The sequence below is a fragment of the Theropithecus gelada genome, chromosome 2 (assembly GCF_003255815.1).
Source record: "Theropithecus gelada isolate Dixy chromosome 2, Tgel_1.0, whole genome shotgun sequence".
NCBI lineage: Eukaryota > Metazoa > Chordata > Mammalia > Primates > Cercopithecidae > Theropithecus > Theropithecus gelada.
In genome coordinates, this window is record NC_037669.1 from 21007922 (window position 1) to 21030315 (window position 22394).

Here is a 22394-nt window from a genome sequence, read left to right on the forward strand (position 1 = left end):
AGTATTACATTTCCTCCTTCCCCCAAATTCAAATCTAATACAGCCTCTAGATCTAATTACATCTTCATAGGAAATACAGGGGATAGGAGGAGCCAGCTCAAAAAATACAGAATGGAAGCAACCAGTTCCATATTCTATCATATAGAATATGGACATTCTCTGTGATAAATGACCCAATTTCTCTAGAAATCAATGACATTTAAAAAGAGAAGGTAGAGAGGATTGTTACAGAATAAAAGACACTTAAGAGACATAATCAAATATATCATAGACCTGTTTGGATCCTGAGTCACACAAATCAACCCTAAAAAGACATTTTTAAGATCACCAGAGAAATTTAAATATGGACTGGGTGTAAAATGGTATTATGGAATTATTGTTAAAATGTGATAAAGGCATAGTGTTATTAAAAATATGTTTCATCTGTTAGAGATGCATACTGAAACATTTTAAGATAAAGAAATGTGATACCTAGTTATGCTTTAAATACCCAAGCAATGAATACAGTATGTATTAAAGAATACACAGAACAAGATTAGCAAAACAGTGATATATATTCAAGCTGCATGCTGAGATATAAAGGTTCATTTTAATACTCTTTCCTTGGTTGTCTGAAATTTCCCATAATAAAAAACTTTAAAGAATGAACATACTATAAATAAATAAAAGTCTCCCTAGTCCATTTAATCAACTTTCATTATTGAAACAGTGAAAGGTTAAAATATTTGTGCAATAAGTTTTCTTTAGTTTTCTGAACGTATTTTTTATCAGTAGTAATTTGACTTCTACTACTTTAAGATTGAACATTTTTCACCTTATATGGAAAAAGAGCTTACAACTGACCAAAATTTCATTTTATATAACAAAAACATCTATCATAAATAAAATATTACTCCCAATGCTCAATGAAAACAGGGGGTAATATGTCATCTGTTTCTATTTGCGTGGGGGCAAGCACACAGCTTCCGGTCACTTTTTATAGTAAAGAGTGAATAGAGTGGAGACTTCTTTATGGTTTTAGTGGTCAAGGTTAGTGTTACATTTGTCAGAAATGCTTACTTCTCATTTTTTTTGGTAACAAACTAGTAGGTTTGCTTTAAAGTGTTTCTCTTATGTAAAATCTAGTTTAGATACTTAATTAACAATATTACTCTGTTGCCAGATTTTGAAGTCCAACAGATGAGAAACAAGAGGCTACAGGACAAAATAGATTCATCTTCAACACTTCCTGCATATTATCAGAACTGATATAAACTAATTGAATTTATAGGATAAAATTCTGAAACTCATAGGAAAGCTTCTAAGCAATAATCCTAGCAGTGGAATAAAATATAAACCTCATATTAGACTATCCAGAAAGCCTTTAAAAGTATTCAAAACAATAGAGGATCCCTTAAATATTTATTTATTTATGAGACAGAGTCTCACTCTGTTGCACAGGCTGGAGTGCAGAGGTGCTATCACGGCTCACTGCAGCTTCAACCTCCCCAGGCTCAAGAGATCCTCCCACTTTAGCCTTACAAGTAGCTGGGACTACAAGGCATGAACTATCATTCCTGGTGAATTTTTGTGTTTTCTGTACAGAGCGGATTTCATCATGTTGCCCAGGCTGTCTAGATAGAACTCCTCGACTCGAGTGATCCTCCCACCTCAGCCTCCTGAAGTGCTGAAATTACAGATGTGAGCCATTGTGCCAAGCTTAAAAAAAAATCATTCTTAAATGGTTTTATTTGCAAATAATTTTTATGGAGAAGGCTCAAAAGTGACCCACATCCTCCATTTACATTTTAACATAATTTAAAACATTTTTAAAGAAATATAAAATTTTATAATACATGGAAAAACTTTAATCTTTTTCTCTGAAATACTTCAATTTTTAAAAATATAATACATTTCCTTTTTAAAAAAATATAGCTTTCCATGAAAAGACACTCAAAATGCTGTAGTTGTACTATCAAAAGACAGTAAGATACAGCAGGAAGGAAAACTAGTCCACATAACATAATATCTTACAGAGATTTAATCCCAGACATTTCATCTATTTTTTTCCTTACGAATTTTTGAGTTATATGGCCAGGGACAATGACGATAACTATTTCTGCACGTAATAATTTTTTTAATGTAAAGAATTATGCTACGAGTTGCAAAAATTATGAAGATGTCTTGTAATTCTACCATTTGATTAAACTAAGGATGTAGAAAAAGTAGTTCTTGACATCAAGATTTGTAGGTCATGTTACACCCACCACCTCTTGCCTCCTTTCCTTCCCAGCCCGATACCCAAACACCTTACCAACTATAGCCTCTGTGAATTTCCCTTCAGCGGGAAGAGGGAAGTACTGGTTTGGTGATACATTGCTGCCGTATCCCAGGAGAAGACCTTCAAGCTTTACATTTGGACTTGGACGCAGAAACTTCAAGAGGATGGAGTCACTTGTGGTATTGATGTGGACTTTCAGGTTTGGCCTTTTACCTAACAATGGGAATGAAAACATCGATGGCCGTTACTTCCCCCTTTTAGCATCATACCCAAATTCCCAGCAAGTGTTGGTGACTAGAGGCATTGTTCTTGAAAAACATGATGTCTACTTTGCTACTCAGTATCGCAGCACACACACCCAAATGCCCAAAATGAAGCTTAATAACATAAAGTAGCCTAGAATAAAAAGTATATCTTACCGTTCAATACTTAGTAGTTTATTATTGGGCAGGTAGATGGAATTTGGTTTATTTTGGCTATTCAAAGTTGGTCAGAACCTTTGCTTTATACACACTGTCTGGGTATGGTGAAAGCACCTGAAATTTCTCCTTGGTAAAATTGAATTACTACAGCTCAAAAACGCCCAGCCTCCTCTATGAGGCTTTCCAGTGCCACATCCACAAGTCTTACTCATTGACAGAGTTGGAAAGGGAGCGAAGAAAAAAGGTTTTTGTCTTAGGAGTAACTGAGATGGTAGAATAGGGAATGCTGGAAGGCAGAGAATGGCTGAGGAGAAAAATGATCAGTTCCATCGGGAGTACATCTGGGAGTACATGGAGATGCCCAGTAGTGAGTGGGATTTCTAAGTGTGATACTCAGGATGGGGGTACAGACCCATCTGGGTGTCATTAGCTTATAAGTGATAGTTGGATGAACTTTCCCAGAGAGACTGTCGAGAATGAGAAGAGAGAGCTTAATCAAATTCTTAAGACATTTATTTTTAAACTACTAAGGCAACAGAGGCAAATAATCACACCAACCAAAGATCTTGACCAAGAGGTGAGGAAACACATTGTCTTTTGCCTTTGCAGCCAGAAGGAACCAGGTTCAAACCCCACTTCTGTGACTCTGGCATCCCACTGAAGATACTCAAGCCTTATCTTCCTGATTTCTAAGTGATACATAACATTTACCTTCTTGCTGAGTTATTTACAAAGGTTAGTGTATTAGTCTGTTGTCGCACTGCTATAAAGAAAGATCTGAAATGGCATAATTTATCAGGAAAAGAGGTTTAATTGACTTATGGTTCCTAAGGCTGTACAGGAAGCATGGCTGGGGAGGCCGCAGGGAACTTTCATGGCAGAAGGTGAAAGGAAAGCAGGCAAGTCTTCCATAGGGTGCCAAACCATTAGAAACCACCCTTGTGATCCAATCACCTCCCACCAGGCCTTACCTCCAACACTGGGGATTACAATTCCACATGAGATTGAGATAGAGTCAAATCATATCAGTTATGTAAATGGCACAACCTTAAAGCTGGCACATAGTAATTGCTCAACAAGTGCTTATTAATACAGGTCCACAGTTCTTTAGCCATGATTCAGAAACCAAAAAACTTTGTAGTTTTTTTTTTTTTTTTGGTCTCTTTTTTTTTTTTTGGAAGTTTGTCTCAAACTCATCTGGCAACATATCCCAGTCAGAACCATCCTGAGGCCATTCAATCTTCATTTAATCCACTAGGGTGACTATTCACGTGTTTCATTGAAGAAATGTGTTCAGTTAAATGGTGTTGATCAAGACCCCACTGAAGAAGTTATGTAATATATAATCTTGGCATCCTAGTTATTTTCTAACCCTCCTCTCCAAATTTCTGAATTCCAAAACATGTCTGGCCCCAGGGGTTTTAGATAAAGGATTGTGAACCTGAATTATGTTTTTTCTTTATTCTCCAAAGATTTAATATTTAAAAAACATTTTGACTATTGAAAAGACTGAATTTACCAACTTAATAATTCACATTCTATTTCTCATTAATCAAAGACTTAGCCTGTACAAATACCAATCATCACTTTTGTACAGCATGTGCTCCCCAACATCGTCACACTGAATTTATTCTATGCCACCCAAAATCAGCCTGCACAGCTTCAATCTAACCACAGAAAATGATGCAATTAGGCCTTTGGAAAAAGAAAAATAACCCTTTCTTGGATACTAGGTTGTGAGGATTATTCATACCTCAGCAGCTAAGGCTATAGTTTGAATGTATGTGCATAGTACTTTTTACTTTCCAAGAACTTGATGACATTTTTATAAACTTCCTGAATCTCAGACTGCTGTTGTTACACTGTGGCGAAATTAAAACCCAGAGATACTGAGTGGCCTGTCCAAAATCTGAAAAGGGACCTTACAAACCTTACAAATCAGCTAGTATAATTCCTCCAAATGAGGAAATTGAGGCACCCAGCACGTTAAAAGTAGGGTCAAAACTAGATCTTGGATTCTCGCTAGGCTGGACCACACTGCTCCCTTTTCATTGAGAACTTTGTAACTGTCCAAAAGAGTAAGGAGTGACCACACCCCAGATCATAATGCTCAAGTTGGGGTGCCAACTGCTAGTGTTTTGTGTGAACTTTGCCAGGTTTTGATGAGATGATTTATACTTCAGATAAAACACAGATTTTGTCAAAGTCAATTTTTTCCCTTTTTAATAATGTGCCTAGATTAACTCGTTGCTTCATCCTGCTCAGTAGAATGGAACCAATGTAAATCGAACACATATTCTGCTACCTTAGAAGGCTATCAAGTCTCACAACGAATCCAAACACAACCAGCTTATTTCCAACGCTTAGTTGGGAAGGAGCATTGAACAAATCTTAGTACACATAGGCTGCATTCATATTTGACAAAGAGCCAAGAGTCACAGCATCATCATCACGTTAGACCTTTGCTCATGGACTCTGGCCTGATGAATCACATTATTTCTTCCATGGGAAAGTGGAAAAGATGGCTACATCAGACGAGAACAAGGAAAGTTGTTCCATTTTTCCAAACAAAGTGGCAGTAATCCACCTCCTATGCACAGGACTTCTCATGACTCCAGTCCCTCTCCCTTTTGCTAACAATGTATATCCACAAATACATTGGCATCGTATAACTATTCAAATGAATTGGCATTTAGCTGTTCTACTTTTTCTGAAATTTCAGTTCATACTACTCTCTTGAGCTAAACTTAAAATGTTCTGAAAAAGAAAAATACAGACAAATCTCACCTCAATACAGCATCACAAACTTAATTTTAACACTGAGTTCTTTTTTTAGAGCTAGTAACTCAAATGTCTTCATTATCTTATCACGTATTACTTCTTCTCTTATTACTTTTCAACATTTCTCATTTGTTTTTGACCCTTACAATCCTCTCACATTCTGCAATGCATATGAGGCTTTGGCCCTACACCTTTGCTCAGGTTGTCCACCCAGTATGGATTCCCTCTATCTTTGGTTTGCCTTGCCTACATGTCTTGACTTACTGAGTTATTACCAAATTGACCCTTTCAGTGTCAGCAAAAAGGTTAAGCAAGTTTTTTTTCCTTCAGTATAAATAAGTTCAAGTGTTCCTTTGAATGAATGTTTAGATGAGTATTAAATGATATTTTACACTCTTGGACAATTTCTCCAATAATTTGAGGTATGCCTATGTACATTCTACACTAATGTTTAATCTTTGATAATACATTTATTTTTAGTGTAATTCTGGTTTAATAGTTTGGAATACTAGTCATATAATGACAGTTATCTTTCAATAGTTAGTATAAAGACCTCTGGTGAGTGCCTTAAGGTAGAGATCATAGAAAATAATACCACATGATACAAGCTTAACCAGTACAACATCTATAAGTAGAAATGGTATATGTGTCACCAGAAGAGCCCAGGAGTACAGAGAAATAAGACTACTGGAAGAACGTTTTATTGCACCTTATATGAGGAACAAAGCATATGTCAACAGGAGTGAGAAAAAAACAGAATGTGAACATTTTGGGAAAGTAACACTAGTAGGTCTTAGACAAAAAGCTGCATATTTGCAAAGTAGAATCTTGGATCTACGATGGTGGGTTCTAATCCTCCGTTTGCAACACCTTAGTGCATCTGTTAATATTTCAAAGAGTGTTGTGAAATTCTTTTTAAAAAAGTCTTTCTCAGAAATGACAAAGGTGGCATTACCACTGATCCCACAGAAATACAAGAAAACCCTCAGAGACTATTACAAATACCTCTATGCACACAAACTAGAAAACCTAGAATAAATGGATAAATTACTGGAACCATACAACCTCCCAAGATTGAACCAGGAAGAAATTGAAATCCTGAATAGATTAATGAGTTATAAAATTGAATCAGTAACAAAAAGCCTACCAACCTGAAAAGGCCCTGAGACAGAGAGATTCACAGCCAAATTCTGCCTATAAAGATAAGCTGGTACCAATCCTACTGAAATTATTCCCCAAAAAATTGAGGAGGAGGGATTCCTCCATAACTCATTCTATGAGGCCAGTATCATTCTAATACCAAAACCTGGCAGAAACACAATGAAAAAAGAAAACTTCAGGCCAATATCCCTGATGAACACAGATGCAAAAATCCTCAACAAAATACTAGTAAATCAATCCAGTTGCACATCAAAAAGCTAATTTGCCATGATCAAGTAGGCTTTATTTCTGAGATGTAAGGTTGGCTTAACACATGCAAATTAATAAATGTGATTCATCACATAAACAGAACTAAAAACAAAAACTGCACAATCATCTCAATAAATGCAGAAAAGGCTTTTGATAAAACATCTCTCCATGTTAAAACTCCTCAACAAACTAGGCATTGAAGGAACATAGCTCAAAATAATAAGAGCCATCTATGACAAACCCACAGCCAACATCATGCTGAACATTCAAAAGCTGGAAGCATTTTCTCTGAAACTGGCACAAGCCAGGGATGCCCACTCTCACCTTTCCTATTCAACATAGTACTGGAAGTCTTAGCTAGAGCAGTCGGGAAACAGAAAGCAAGAGAAAGAAATAAAAGACATACAAATAGGAAGAGAGGAAGTCAAACTGTTTCTCTGCAGATAACATAATTCTGAACCTAGAAAATCCTGTAGTCTCTGCCCAAAGGCTACTAGAAATGTTAAACAACTTCAGCAAAGTTTCAGGATACAAAATCAAAGGACAAAAATTAGTAGCATTTCTATATATCAATAATGTCCAAACAAAGGGCCAAATCAAGAATACAATACCATTCACAATAGCCACAAAAAGAAAAACTACCTAGGAATACAGCTAACTGTGGAGGTAAAAGATCTCTACAACAAGAATTACGAAACACTGCTGAAAGAAATCAAAGATGACACAAAAAACGGAAAACATTTCATGCTCGTGGATAGGAAGAATCAATATTGGTAAAATGACCATACTGCCCACAGCAATGTACAGATTCAGTGTTCTTCCTATCAAACTATGAATGACATTTTTTTTCACAGAATTAGAAAAAACTATTCTAAAATTCATATGGAACCACAAAAGAGCCCAAGTAGCCAAAGCAACTCTAAATAAAAAGAACAAAGCTAGAGGCATCAAACTACTTGCCTTCAAACTATATGATAGGACCACAGTAACCAAAACGGCATGGTACTAGCACAAAAACAGACACATAGGCCAATATAACAGGTTAGAGAGCCCAGAAATAAGGCCACACACCTACAACAATCTGATTTTCAACAAAGCTGACAAAAACAAGCAATAGGGAAAGGACTCCCTATTCAGTAAATGGAGTGGGATAATGGTTAGCCATATGCAGAAGATTGAAACTGGATACCTTCCTTTCACCATATATAAAAATCAACTCAAGATGGATTAAAGACAAATGTAAAACCTAAAACTATAAAAACCTCAGAAGAAAATCTAGGGCGTATCATTCTGGACACAGGCCTTGGCAAAGATTTCATGACAAAGTCTCCCAAACAAAAACAAAAATGGAGAAGTGGGACTTAATTAAACTACAGAGCTTCTGCACAGCAAATGAAACTATCAACAGAGTAAACAGACAGCCTATAGAAAAGGAGAAAATATTTGCAAACTACTCATCTGACAAAGGTCTAATATCCAGAATCTATAAGAAACTTGAACAAATCAACAAGCAGAAAAACCAAATAACCCCATTTTAAAAACAGGCAAAGAATAGGAACAGAATTTCTCAAAAGAAGACATACATGTGGCCAACAAGCACATGAAAAAGTTCCCAACATCACTCATTATTGTAGAAATGCACATCAAAACCACAATGAGACATCATCTCACACCATCAGGATGACTATTATTAAAAAGTCAGAAGATAACAGATGCTGGCGAAGTTGTGGAGAAAAGGGAATGTTTACACGCTGCTAGTGGGAATGTGAATTAGTTCAGCCATCGTGGAAGGCAGTTTGGAGATTTTTCAAAGCACTTAAAACAGAACTGTCATTCAACCCAGAAATCCCATTACTGGGTATATACCCAAAGGAATAAAAATTGTTTTACCAAAAAGACACATAGCCCTAATAGGGAGTTATTAGGGAACACAGCCTTAATACACGGTACTTAGTGAGACAAGCTAAACTATCATGGCCATCCAGTTGCTGACGGGAGAGAAAGGAATCATCATTATAATCCATTTAGCAGGAGGAATTCTTTCATATCTAATATTTCATAAGGTTATCTTACATTCTCAAAAATATTTCAGAATGTGGTTTAAATTGTGGATATCAAGTTGGTCAACATAATAAAATTACTTCAAGAGAAAAGCTGCAAATATTAAAGCGCTTTTCTAAAAGTAAATAATACTTATTAGTGTAGCAACAATTATTATTTTGTTTTCAATGTGGCAGACACTAACAAAGAAATTAAGATTATTCTAAATAGCACATACGGACTTAAAACAGATGAGGTACCATATTAATTTCCATAAGATACTAAGTAAAAGAATAGCTATAATACTGATGTCAATAAAATAATAACATCATTTCAGGATTAAATGCATAACCCTATTCTTATCCATAGTGTGTTCTTTTTTTATTGCACAATTTTCACATACAGTTCCAACCTCTATACTTACTCAGCTACTTATTTCATTATACAAAGTCAAATTTTCTAAGATATCAAAATAATAAAGTCAATTCCTATCAGTTGAGATATGGCATACGAAGCACAGATTTTAAAAACTGATAAATTGGACTAGGTCAAATTTTTAAAGTTTTGAATTTTAAAAGAACAAGAAAAAAAAGGCAAGCGACCCACTGGGAGAAAATATTTGCAATACATACATCTATTGAAGGACTTGTATTTATGTACAACAAATAATTCTTTCTATTCAATAAGAAGAAAGAAATAAACATGAAAAAAATAACAAAAAATTTAAATAGATTCCTCATTAAAGGAGACATAGGATAGCCAAGAAGCACATGAAAAAATGCCCAATAGCTGGGTTTGGGAGATATTGTCTGTAAGGGGTCAGAGAGTAAATATTTTAGGTTTGTTGGGACAGATGTCCTGTACCACAACCATTCAACTCTGCCATCATAGCACATAAGCAGCTATAGACATCATACAAACAAATGCACATGGCTAAGTTCCAATAGAGTGATTTTTTTTGTTTTAATCCAATAATAATTTTTTAAATGATACTTTCAGTTCTGGGGTACATATGCAGAACGTGCATGTTTGTTACATAAGTATACACATGTCATGGTGGTTTGCCGCACCCATCAACCCATCATCTACGTTAGGTGTTTCTCCTAATGCTACCCCTCCCCCAGCCCCCCAGCCCCCAACAGGCCCTGGTGTGTGATGTTCCCCTTGTGTGCATGTGTTCTCATTGTTCAACTCGCACTTATGAGTGAGAACATGCAGTGTCTGGTTTTCTGTTCTTGCATTAGTTTGTTGAGAATGATGGTTTCCAGCATCACCCATGTCCCTACAAAGGACATGAACTCATCCTTTTTTATGGCTGCATAGTATTCCATGGTATATATGTGCCACGTTTTCTTTATCCAGTCTATCATTGATGGGCATTTGGGTTGGTTCCAAGTCTTTGCTATTGTGAACAGTGCTGCAATAAACATATGTATATATGTGTCTTTATAGTAGAATGATTTATAATCCTTTGGGTATATACCCAGTAATGGGATTGCTGGGTCAAATGGCATTTCTAGTTCTAGATCCTTGAGGAATCGCCACACTGTCTTCCACAATGGTTGAACTAATTTACACTCCCACCAACAGTGTAAAAGTGTTCCCATTTCTCCACATCCTCTCCAGCATCTGTTGTTTCCTGACTTTTTAATGATCGCCATTCTCACTGGTATGAGATGGTATCTCATTGTGGTTTTGATTTGCATTTCTCTAATGACCATTGATGATGAGCATTTTTTCATGTTTGTCGGCTGCATAAATGTCTTCTTTTGAGAAGTGTCTGTTCATATCCTTTGCCCACTTTTTGATGGGGTTGTTTTCTTGTAAATCTGTTTAAGTTCTTTGTAGATTCTGGATATTAACCCTTTGTCAGATGGATAGATCACAAAAATTTTCTCCCATTCTGTAGGTTGCCTGTTCACTCTGATGATAGTTTCTTTTGCTGTGCAGAAGCTCTTTAGTTTAATCAGATCCCATTTGTCTATTTTGGCTTTTATTGCCATTGCTTTCGGTGTTTTAGATACAAAGTCTTTGCCCATGCCTATGTCCTGAATGGTATTGCCCAGGTTTTCTTCTAGGGTTTCTATGGTTTTAGGTCTTACGTTTAAGTCTTTAATCCATCTTGAGTTAATTTTTGTATAAAGTGTAAGGAAGGGATCCAGTTTCAGCTTTCTGCAGAAGGCTAGCCAGTTTTCCCAGCACCATTTATTAAATAGGGAATCCTTTCCCCATTCCTTGTTTTTGTCAGGTTTGTCAAAGATCAGATGGTTGTAGATGTGTGGTATTATTTCTGAGATCTCTGTTCTGTTCCATTGGTCTATATCTCTGTTATGGAATCATGATGCTTTTGTTCCTGTAGCATTTTAGTATAGTTTGAAGTCAGGTAGTGTGATGCCTCCAGCTTTGTTCTTTCTGTTTAGGATTGTCTTGGCTATACTGGCTCTTTTTTTATTCCATATGAAATTGAAAGTAGTTTTTTCCATTTCTGTGAAGAAAGTCAATAGTAGTTTGATCGGGATAGCATTAAATCTATAAACTATTTTGGGCAGTATGGCCATTTTCATGATATGGATTCTTCCTATCCATGAGCATGGAAGGTTTTTCCATTTGTTTGTGTCCTCTCTTATTTTCTTGAGCAGTGGTTTGTAGTTCTCCTTGAAGAGGTCCTTCACATCCCTTGTAAGTTGGATTCCTAGGTATTTTATTCTCTTTGTAGCAATTGTGAATGGGAGTTCACTCATGATTTGGCTCTCTGTTTATCTGTTCTTGGTGTATAGGAATGCTTGTGATTTTTGCACATTGATTTTGTATCCTGAGACTTTGCTGAAGTTGCTTATCAGCTTAAGGAGATTTTGGGCTGAGACAATGGGGTTTTCTAAATATACAATCATGTTATCTGCAAACAGAGACAATTTGATTTCCTCTTTTCCTACTCGAATACCCTTTATTTATTTCTCTTGCCTGATTGCCCTGGCCAGAACTTCCAATACTATGTTGAACAGGAGTGGGAGAGAGGGCATCCTTGTCTTGTGCCAGTTTTCAAAGGGAATACGTCCAGTTTTTGCACATTAAGTATGATATTGGCTATGAGTTTGTCATAAATAGCTCTTATTATTTTGAGATACATTCCATCAATGCCTAGCTTATTGTGAAATTTTAGCATGAAGGGCTGTTGAATTTTGTTGAAGGCCTTTTCTGCATTTTTTGAGATAATCATGTGGTTTTTGTCTTTGGTTCTGTTTATATGCTGGATTATGTTTATTGATTTGCATATGTTGAACCAGCCTTGCATCCCAGGGATGAAGCTGACTTGATAGTGGTGGATAAGCTTTTTGATGTGCTGCTGGATTCAGCTTGCCAGTATTTTATTGAGGAATTTTGCATTGATGTTCATCAGGGATATCGGCCTGAAATTTTCTTTTTTGTGTGTATCTCTGCCAGGTTTTGGTATCAGGATGATGCTGGCCTCATAAAATGAGTTAGGGAGAAATCCCTCTTTTTCTATTGTTTTGAAGAGTTTCAGAAGTAGTGGTACCAGCTCCTCTTTGTACCTCTGGTAGAATTTGGCTGTGAATCTGTCTGGTCCTGGACTTTTTTTTTTTTTTTTTGGTTGTTAGGCTATTAATTGCTGCCTCAATTTCAGAACTTGTTATTGGTCTATTCAGGGATTCAGCTTCTTCCTGGTTTAGTCTTGGGAGGGTTATGTGTCCAGGAATTTACCCATTTCTTCTAGATTTTCTAGTTTATTTGCACAGAGGTGTTTATAATATTCTCTGATGGTAGTTTTTATTTCTGTGGGATCGGTGGTAACATCCCCTTTACCATTTTTTATTGCATCTATTTGATTCTTCTCTCTTTTCATCTTTGTTAGTCTGGCTAGTGGTCTATCTATTTTGTTGATCTTTCAAAAAACCAGCTCCTGGATTCACTGATTTTTTAAAGGGTTTTTCGTGTCTCTGTCTCCTTCATTTCTGCTCTGATCTTATCATTCCTTGTCTTCTACTAGCTTTTGAAATTGTTTGCCAATAGAGCGATATTTCTAAAAATAGGCAGTGGGCTGGATTTGGCCTGCAGGTCATAGTTTACCAACTTTTGGTTAACATCCTGAGTCATTAGGGAAATGCAAATTAAAACCACAGTGAAATATTATACATAAGAATGGCTGAAATTAAAGACTGTTAATCCCAAGTGTTAGGGAAACTGTAGTACATCTGGAACTCTCATAAATTTTGAGTGTAAATTTTAAATGGTCTAACCTCTTGGGAAAATGCTTGCCAGTTAGCTAATAACCTATTAATTTCATTCCTAGGTATTTACTCGGGAGAAATGAAGACACAAGTATGTGCAAAAACTTGTGTGCAAATATTTAAAGCAGTGCCAAACTAGAAACAAACCCAAATGTCCATCAACAGTTTAACGGATAAATATTTATAGCTCATCCCTACAGTGAGATATCGCTTAGCAGTAAAACAGAAGAAATTACCTACATACACAACATAGTTGAATCTCTTGTCTGGCATGCCATTATGCTGCTGTAGAATGGGCTATGACTTTCCTCATCTCTGTAACCACCCTATACAGACTCTCGTGATGGAAGGTCATTCAAGCATCTTACAGCACTGGCAGAATTAGTTTTAACAGTGTCTAATATTAATATTCACCACTCAGCATACATAAAGTTAGCCAGTCCTTTCAGAAATTATTATGCTCTAAGAACTGACAATGCTAAGTTTCAAACATATCTATGCTCTTCTCTGACAGTGGGTTACAAGTAGAAAACATTCCAATGCCTTTGTGGTCACATCAGCTTATTAAGGAGCTGTCAAGATGTCACATCTCAAGTTTATGTATTAAGCAGAGCAGTTACTGTCAGAAGCTTCCAAAAATCATAGTATATGACATAGATTGTATTAAACTTTAATGCTAAGATATACAAACCATAATCTTAAAAAAGAACAAGAGAAAGTCCTTTGTGGGAACATACATAGAGCTGGAGGCCATTATCCTTGGTAAACGAACACAAGAACAGAAAACCAAATACCGCACATTCTCACTTATAAGTGGGGACTAAATGATGAGAACATAGGGACACAAAGAAGGGAACAACACACACTGGTGCCTACTTGAAGGAGGAGGATGGGAGGAGGGAGAGGATCAGAAAAGATAACCATTGGGTACTAGGCTAGTACCTGAGTGACAAATTAATCTGTACAACAAACTCCTGTGACATGAGTTTCCCTGTATAACAAACCTGCACATGCACCCCTGAACCTAAAAGTTAAAAAAAAAAAAAAAGCAAACAAGCAAACATAGGGATTGGCAATAATTTAGCATTTTCTTTCATTCTTAGGGAGTCAAAAAGGAATCACATAGCATAGGTTTTCTGTTCAAATGACTCCCTCTATCCTGCAACCAAGATCCAAGGAAAGGTATTAAAAGGCAAAAACCATGGAGTTTCAGTAATTTTCCTGTGACAGTGAAGTGTCACTGTGAAGAGAGTGGCCGGAGGCAATTATACAAGTATCTTCAGTTGTTCCTGATCCTTATATAGAAATGTGTAGTCTTGTGTGTTAGTCCATAAAATGACTTTTTCTTATCAAAGACAAGCTGAAAGTCAGTGATGCCGGTGGAAATTTTCATAACAAAAAACCATGGCAGCTTCAACTAAATACTTTAAGGAAAATGAAAATTAAATGACATTATCAATTAAGTAATATTAGACAGTATTAAAACTGTTTTCATCAGGGCTGAAACAGCAAGATGCTTACACGACCTTCCATCAGAAGGAGAGTTGGTGTAAGGTGGTTGTAGAGATGAACAAAGTCATGGCCCCTCCTGCAGTGGTTGATGGTATGAAAGAACAAAGCAGGTAGAAGGAATTAAACTGCTTTGGTGGTGGTGGACATTGTTGGTGGGTGAGTATGTGTGTGCATGCACGTGTGCCTGTGCATGCATGTGTGTGTGTGCAGAATTGTAATCAGAAACAGAATAATTGTTAGGCAAATCCTTTCTGAATTTAAAGTTCTTATATTCCAACTACCAATTCCATATATCTCATTTTATCCCAGCTCTCTGATTCCAGGCTGGAATCTTTTCTCAAAATCCCAGATTCTCCATCACTGTCTTCCCAACTCTTTGGGAATGGAGTTTTACTAGGTCCCAGTATGGAATTTCTGAGTGCTTACAAAGAACTAGTGGGCAGTGAACATACAGCTGCTCTAAAACATGTCTTCCAGAAAGAGGACTGTCGCTGACAGTTGTTCAGGTTATGCAAAACTCATTCAAACCATCTTTTTATCATCTTTATCTATTTTATCTATTTTATCATCTTTATTATGACACCATTCAAACCATCTTTTGTGACTGTATACATTAGCCACATTCACAAAGGCCATGCAAAAATAGTTGCTACTTACACAAATGAAAGATTTGACAAGGGTAACCAACCTACCATCCCGACCTTTCCTCATACGCCTCAAGCCATCCCACCCATCCTGCCCTTCTTACTGCACGCCTTTGATTTTTATCTTCCCTGCCTCCGAATTCTGCTGTTACTGGTAATTAGGGATACTAGTAGAATGCCTGGTGCAGGCTAGATAGGAACTCAGCTACAAACACTTTGGACACAGTAATCCCTCATTTACAAAGGAAATTACATATATCCCATATGATGAGTTGGGAATTCAAATAAGAATATAGAGGAAAAGCTATTCTGGACTTCAGTAAATTAATAGCACACAGATTTAGAGGGGGACAGAAGGCATCCCTATTTGTGTTCTATAAACACAAATCAGAAAACACAAGAAAAAATTCTAATTACAATTATTAAATAAAGGAAGATTTGTATAAATCCAAAGAATAATTACCTTTAAAAAATGTGCAGAATAAAAGCTGTGGTAAAAGTCTGATAAGCCACATAGATAGCTGCTTCAGTGCCAAGGAATGGGGGCTTTTTAAAAAAATCAAAACTTGACTTTACTTATACATGAACACATGCTAGCAAGAAGCTCAAATGACAGCATTCCATGATCTCTGCTCCAGGGCAAACAGAACAGCACGTTCCCTCTCCAAGATGCCTTGTTTTAAGTCTGCCAGCTGGAAGACATGCTTCCACATGCAACATGTGTTCTCAGAGTTCCGGATATTAAAAGTCTCAGTTCACCTGGAGCACTCCCTTCACAAAGCCACACCTAAGCAATACCCATAGATCCAATAAAAATGATAAAATAGATAAAGATAATTCCTAGGAGTCAAGTAGTGAGCTTTTTATTAGGACATTTTAGTCACCAAATACCTAGAGGATAGTTACTTTTGAATTTAGAAAGAAATGTCACTTTACAAAAAGTTCAAGGGGGAAAATCTTCTCTTCCTAATGGGGCACTTTTTATCTGTTTGCCCAGCCGTTTGCACAAGTGAGTTCCAATTCAGCTAAAACAACCAGAGTTTCCACCTTGGTCAGAATTCCCAGTGCTTTGATTCCTCAGTCCAATGCTTCACCGTCTGGTGAATTTGGATGATTGAATGAGACAGACTGAACCTGCCAATGTGGACATTTCAGCACCATTTGGCAAGGTTAATAGTTTTACCAAAGGAGCAATAACTACATTACCTACTTAGTAACCCAACTAACAGCCAAGTAGGAAAATTACTTTTCAAAGACTACTTTCTAAGTCAACAGTCTCTCATTCTTAAGAAGACACCTCATTCTGAGACATACACAGGTGTCAATTGCACACGTTCCCTCGATCTGATTATGCTAAAATTACTCTTTAAAGTTTGAAGTGTGCTGAGGTTTTTTTTTTGGAAGGGGAAGGTGAGAGAGGCAACCTCACACAATCAATGATCATAAGTAGGTATCTGCTGTAAGGTAAGTGGGACAGTGACTTGGTTAACTTCAACTGACCAAAAAAACTAAATAAAATTTATATTTACCTTGGGACAAACATATTTTTACTTATCTGCTTTTTATTTTATTCCTTTCATTAACTACTAGGTAGTAGGCATTAGTGACACAAATTCAAACATGATATGTCTGATTGCAAAGACTGGACATTCTAGTAAATTGGGTAGATGAATAAGTCAGTTGTTTCAGTGTAGCATGATTAGCACAATTAGTAAAATAACGCTACTTTTTGAGGGATTCTGAACCTGATAAAAGGGGTAAAAGAAAGAATATATGGGGGCGGAGCAAGATGGCCGAATAGGAACAGCTCCAGTCTCCAACTCCCAGCGCAAGCAACACAGAAGACCGGTGATTTCTGCATTTTCAACTGAACTGGGTTCATCTCACTGGGGAGTGCCGGACGATCGGTGCTGGTCAGCTGCTGCAGCCCGACCAGCGAGAGCTGAAGCAGGGCGAGGCATCGCCTCACCTGGGAAGCGCAAGGGGGAAGGGAATCCCTTTTCCTAGCCAGGGGAACTGAGACACACAACACCTGGAAAATCGGGTAACTCCCACCCCAATATTGCGCTTTAAGCAAACAGGCACACCAGGAGATCATATCCCACACCTGGCCGGGAGGGTCCCACGCCCACGGAGCCTCCCTCATTGCTAGCACAGCAGTCTGTGATCTACCGGCAAGGCAGCAGCGAGGCTGGGGGAGGGGCACCCGCCATTGCTGAGGCTTAAGTAGGTAAACAAAGCTGCTGGGAAGCTCCAACTGGGTGGAGCTCACAGCAGCTCAAGGAAACCTGCCTGTCTCTGTAGACTCCACCTCTGGGGACAGGGCACAGCTACACAACAACAACAACAACAACAACAAAGCAGCAGAAACCTCTGCAGACGCAAAGGACTCTGTCTGACAGCTTTGAAGAGAGCAGTGGATCTCCCAACACGGAGGCTGAGATCTGAGAAGGGACAGACTGCCTGCTCAAGTGGGTCCCTGACCCCTGAGTAGCCTAACTGGGAGACATCCCCCACTAGGGGCAGTCTGACACCCCACACCTCACAGGGTGGAGTACACCCCTGAGAGGAAGCTTCCAAAGCAAGAATCAGACAGGTACACTCGCTGTTCAGAAATATTCTATCTTCTGCAGCCTCTGCTGCTGATACCCAGGCAAACAGGGTCTGGAGTGGACCTCAAGCAATCTCCAACAGACCTACAGCTGAGGGTCCTGACTGTTAGAAGGAAAACTATCAAACAGGAAGGACACCTACACCAAAACCCCATCAGTACATCACCATCATCAAAGACCAGAGGCAGATAAAACCACAAAGATGGGGAAAAAGCAGGGCAGAAAAGCTGGAAATTCAAAAAATAAGAGCGCATCTCCCCCGGCAAAGGAGCGCAGCTCATCGCCAGCAACGGATCAAAGCTGGACGGAGAATGACTTTGACGAGATGAGAGAAGAAGGCTTCAGTCCATCAAATTTCTCAGAGCTAAAGGAGGAATTACGTACCCAGCGCAAAGAAACTAAAAATCTTGAAAAAAAAGTGGAAGAATTGACGGCTAGACTAATTAATGCAGAGAAGGTCATAAACGAAATGAAAGAGATGAAAACCATGACACGAGAAATACGTGACAAATGCACAAGCTTCAGTAACCGACTCGATCAACTGGAAGAAAGAGTATCAGCAATTGAGGATCAAATGAATGAAATGAAGCGAGAAGAGAAACCAAAAGAAAAAAGAAGAAAAAGAAATGAACAAAGCCTGCAAGAAGTATGGGATTATGTAAAAAGACCAAATCTACGTCTGATTGGGGTGCCTGAAAGTGAGGGGGAAAATGGAAGCAAGTTGGAAAACACTCTTCAGGATATCATCCAGGAGAACTTCCCCAACCTAGTAGGGCAGGCCAACATTCAAATCCAGGAAATACAGAGAACGCCACAAAGATACTCCTCGAGAAGAGCAACTCCAAGACACATAATTGCCAGATTCACCAAAGTTGAAATGAAGGAAAAAATCTTAAGGGCAGCCAGAGAGAAAGGTCAGGTTACCCACAAAGGGAAGCCCATCAGACTCACAGCAGATCTCTCGGCAGAAACTCTACAAGCCAGAAGAGAGTGGGGGCCAATATTCAACATTCTTAAAGAAAAGAATTTTAAACCCAGAATTTCATATCCAGCCAAACTAAGTTTCATAAGTGAAGGAGAAATAAAATCCTTTACAGATAAGCAAATGCTTAGAGATTTTGTCACCACTAGGCCTGCCTTACAAGAGACCCTGAAGGAAGCACTCAACATGGAAAGGAACAACCGGTACCAGCCATTGCAAAAACATGCCAAAATGTAAAGACCATCGAGGCTAGGAAGAAACTGCATCAACTAACGAGCAAAATAGCCAGTTAATATCATAATGGCAGGATCAAGTTCACACATAACAATCTTAACCTTAAATGTAAATGGACTAAATGCTCCAATGAAAAGACACAGACTGGCAAACTGGATAAAGAGTCAAGACCCATCAGTCTGCTGTATTCAGGAGACCCATCTCACACGCAGAGACATACATAGGCTCAAAATAAAGGGATGGAGGAAGATTTACCAAGCAAATGGAGAACAAAAAAAAGCAGGGGTTGCAATCCTAGTCTCTGATAAAACAGACTTCAAACCATCAAAGATCAAAAGAGACAAAGAAGGCCATTACATAATGGTAAAGGGATCAATTCAACAGGAAGAGCTAACTATCCTAAATATATATGCACCCAATACAGGAGCACCCAGATTCATAAAGCAAGTCCTTAGAGACTTACAAAGAGACTTAGACTCCCATCCAATAATAATGGGAGACTTCAACACTCCACTGTCAACATTAGATAGATCAACAAGACAGAAAGTTAACAAGGATATCCAGGAATTGAACTCATCTCTGCAGCAAGCAGACCTAATAGACATCTATAGAACTCTCCACCCCAAATCAACAGAATATACATTCTTCTCAGCACCACATCATACTTACTCCAAAATTGACCATATAATTGGAAGTAAAGCACTCCTCAGCAAATGTACAAGAACAGAAATTATAACAAACTGTCTCTCAGACCACAGTGCAATCAAACTAGAACTCAGGACTAAGAAACTCAATCAAAACTGCTCAACTACATGGAAACTGAACAACCTGCTCCTGAATGACTACTGGGTACATAACGAAATGAAGGCAGAAATAAAGATGTTCTTTGAAACCAATGAGAACAAAGATACAACATACCAGAATCTCTGGGACACATTTAAAGCAGTGTGTAGAGGGAAATTTATAGCACTAAATGCCCACAAGAGAAAGCAGGAAAGATCTAAAATTGACACTCTAACATCGCAATTAAAAGAACTAGAGAAGCAAGAGCAAACACATTCGAAAGCTAGCAGAAGGCAAGAAATAACTAAGATCAGAGCAGAACTGAAGGAGATAGAGACACAAAAAACCCTCCAAAAAATCAATGAATCCAGGAGTTGGTTTTTTGAAAAGATCAACAAAATTGACAGACCACTAGCAAGACTAATAAAGAAGAAAAGAGAGAAGAATCAAATCGACGCAATTAAAAATGATAAAGGGGATATCACCACCGACCCCACAGAAATACAAACTACCATCAGAGAATACTATAAACACCTCTACGCAAATAAACTGGAAAACCTAGAAGAAATGGATAATTTCCTGGACACTTACACTCTTCCAAGACTAAACCAGGAAGAAGTTGAATCCCTGAATAGACCAATAGTAGGCTCTGAAATTGAGGCAATAATTAATAGCCTACCAACCAAAAAAAGGCCAGGACCAGATGGATTCACAGCTGAATTCTACCAGAGGTATAAGGAGGAGTTGGTACCATTCCTTCTGAAACTATTCCAATCAATAGAAAAAGAGGGAATCCTCCCTAACTCATTTTATGAGGCCAACATCATCCTGATACCAAAGCCTGGCAGAGACACAACAAAAAAAGAGAATTTTAGACCAATATCCCTGATGAACATCGATGCAAAAATCCTCAATAAAATACTGGCAAACTGGATTCAACAACACATCAAAAAGCTTATCCACCATGATCAAGTGGGCTTCATCCCTGGGATGCAAGGCTGGTTCAACATTCGCAAATCAATAAACATAATCCAGCATATAAACAGAACCAAAGACAAGAACCACATGATTATCTCAATAGATGCAGAAAAGGCTTTTGACAAAATTCAACAGCCCTTCATGCTAAAAACGCTCAATAAATTCGGTATTGATGGAATGTACCTCAAAATAATAAGAGCTCTTTATGACAAACCCACAGCCAATATCATACTGAATGGGCAAAAACTGGAAAAATTCCCTTTGAAAACTGGCACAAGACAGGGATGCCCTCTCTCACCACTCCTATTCAACATAGTGTTGGAAGTTCTGGCTAGGGCAATTAGGCAAGAGAAAGAAATCAGGGGTATTCAGTTAGGAAAAGAAGAAGTCAAATTGTCCCTGTTTGCAGATGACATGATTGTATATTTAGAAAACCCCATTGTCTCAGCCCAAAATCTCCTTAAGCTGATAAGCAACTTCAGCAAAGTCTCAGGATACAAAATTAATGTGCAAAAATCACAAGCATTCTTATACACCAGTAACAGACAAACACAGAGCCAAATCATGAATGAACTTCCATTCACAATTGCTTCAAAGAGAATAAAATACCTAGGAATCCAACTTACAAGGGATGTAAAGGACCTCTTCAAGGAGAACTACAAACCACTGCTCAGTGAAATAAAAGAGGACACAAACAAATGGAAGAACACACCATGCTCATGGATAGGAAGAATCAATATCATGAAAATGGCCATACTGCCCAAGGTTATTTATAGATTCAATGCCATCCCCATCAAGCTACCAATGAGTTTCTTCACAGAATTGGAAAAAACTGCTTTAAAGTTCATATGGAACCAAAAAAGAGCCCGCATCTCCAAGACAATCCTAAGTCAAAAGAACAAAGCTGGAGGCATCACGCTACCTGACTTCAAACTATACTACAAGGCTACAGTAACCAAAACAGCATGGTACTGGTACCAAAACAGAGATATAGACCAATGGAACAGAACAGAGTCCTCAGAAATAATACCACACATCTACAGCCATCTGATCTTTGACAAACCTGAGAAAAACAAGAAATGGGGAAAGGATTCCCTATTTAATAAATGGTGCTGGGAAAATTGGCTAGCCATAAGTAGAAAGCTGAAACTGGATCCTTTCCTTACTCCTTATACGAAAATTAATTCAAGATGGATTAGAGACTTAAATGTTAGACCTAATACCATAAAAATCCTAGAGGAAAACCTAGGTAGTAACATTCAGGACATAGGCATGGGCAAAGACTTCATGTCTAAAACACCAAAAGCAACGGCAGCAAAAGCTAAAATTGACAAATGGGATCTAATTAAACTAAAGAGCTTCTGCACAGCAAAAGAAACTACCATCAGAGTGAACAGGCAACCTACAGAATGGGAGAAAATTTTTGCAATCTACTCATCTGACAAAGGGCTAATATCCAGAACCTACAAAGAACTCAAACAAATTTACA

At 37.9% G+C, this 22394-nt stretch overlaps 1 protein-coding gene across 16 annotated transcripts in view; it reads right to left on the bottom strand.

Annotated features, from left to right (window-relative positions):
* Positions 1–22394, bottom strand: part of ABI3BP (ABI family member 3 binding protein) — a 262565-nt gene that overhangs the window by 187690 nt on the left and 52481 nt on the right. For all 16 annotated transcript variants that reach the window (XM_025377138.1, XM_025377133.1, XM_025377139.1 and 13 more), the window contains exon 2: positions 2294–2473. In XM_025377138.1, the coding sequence (XP_025232923.1) occupies positions 2294–2473 (180 nt within the window). The remainder of the gene's footprint in view (positions 1–2293; positions 2474–22394) is intronic.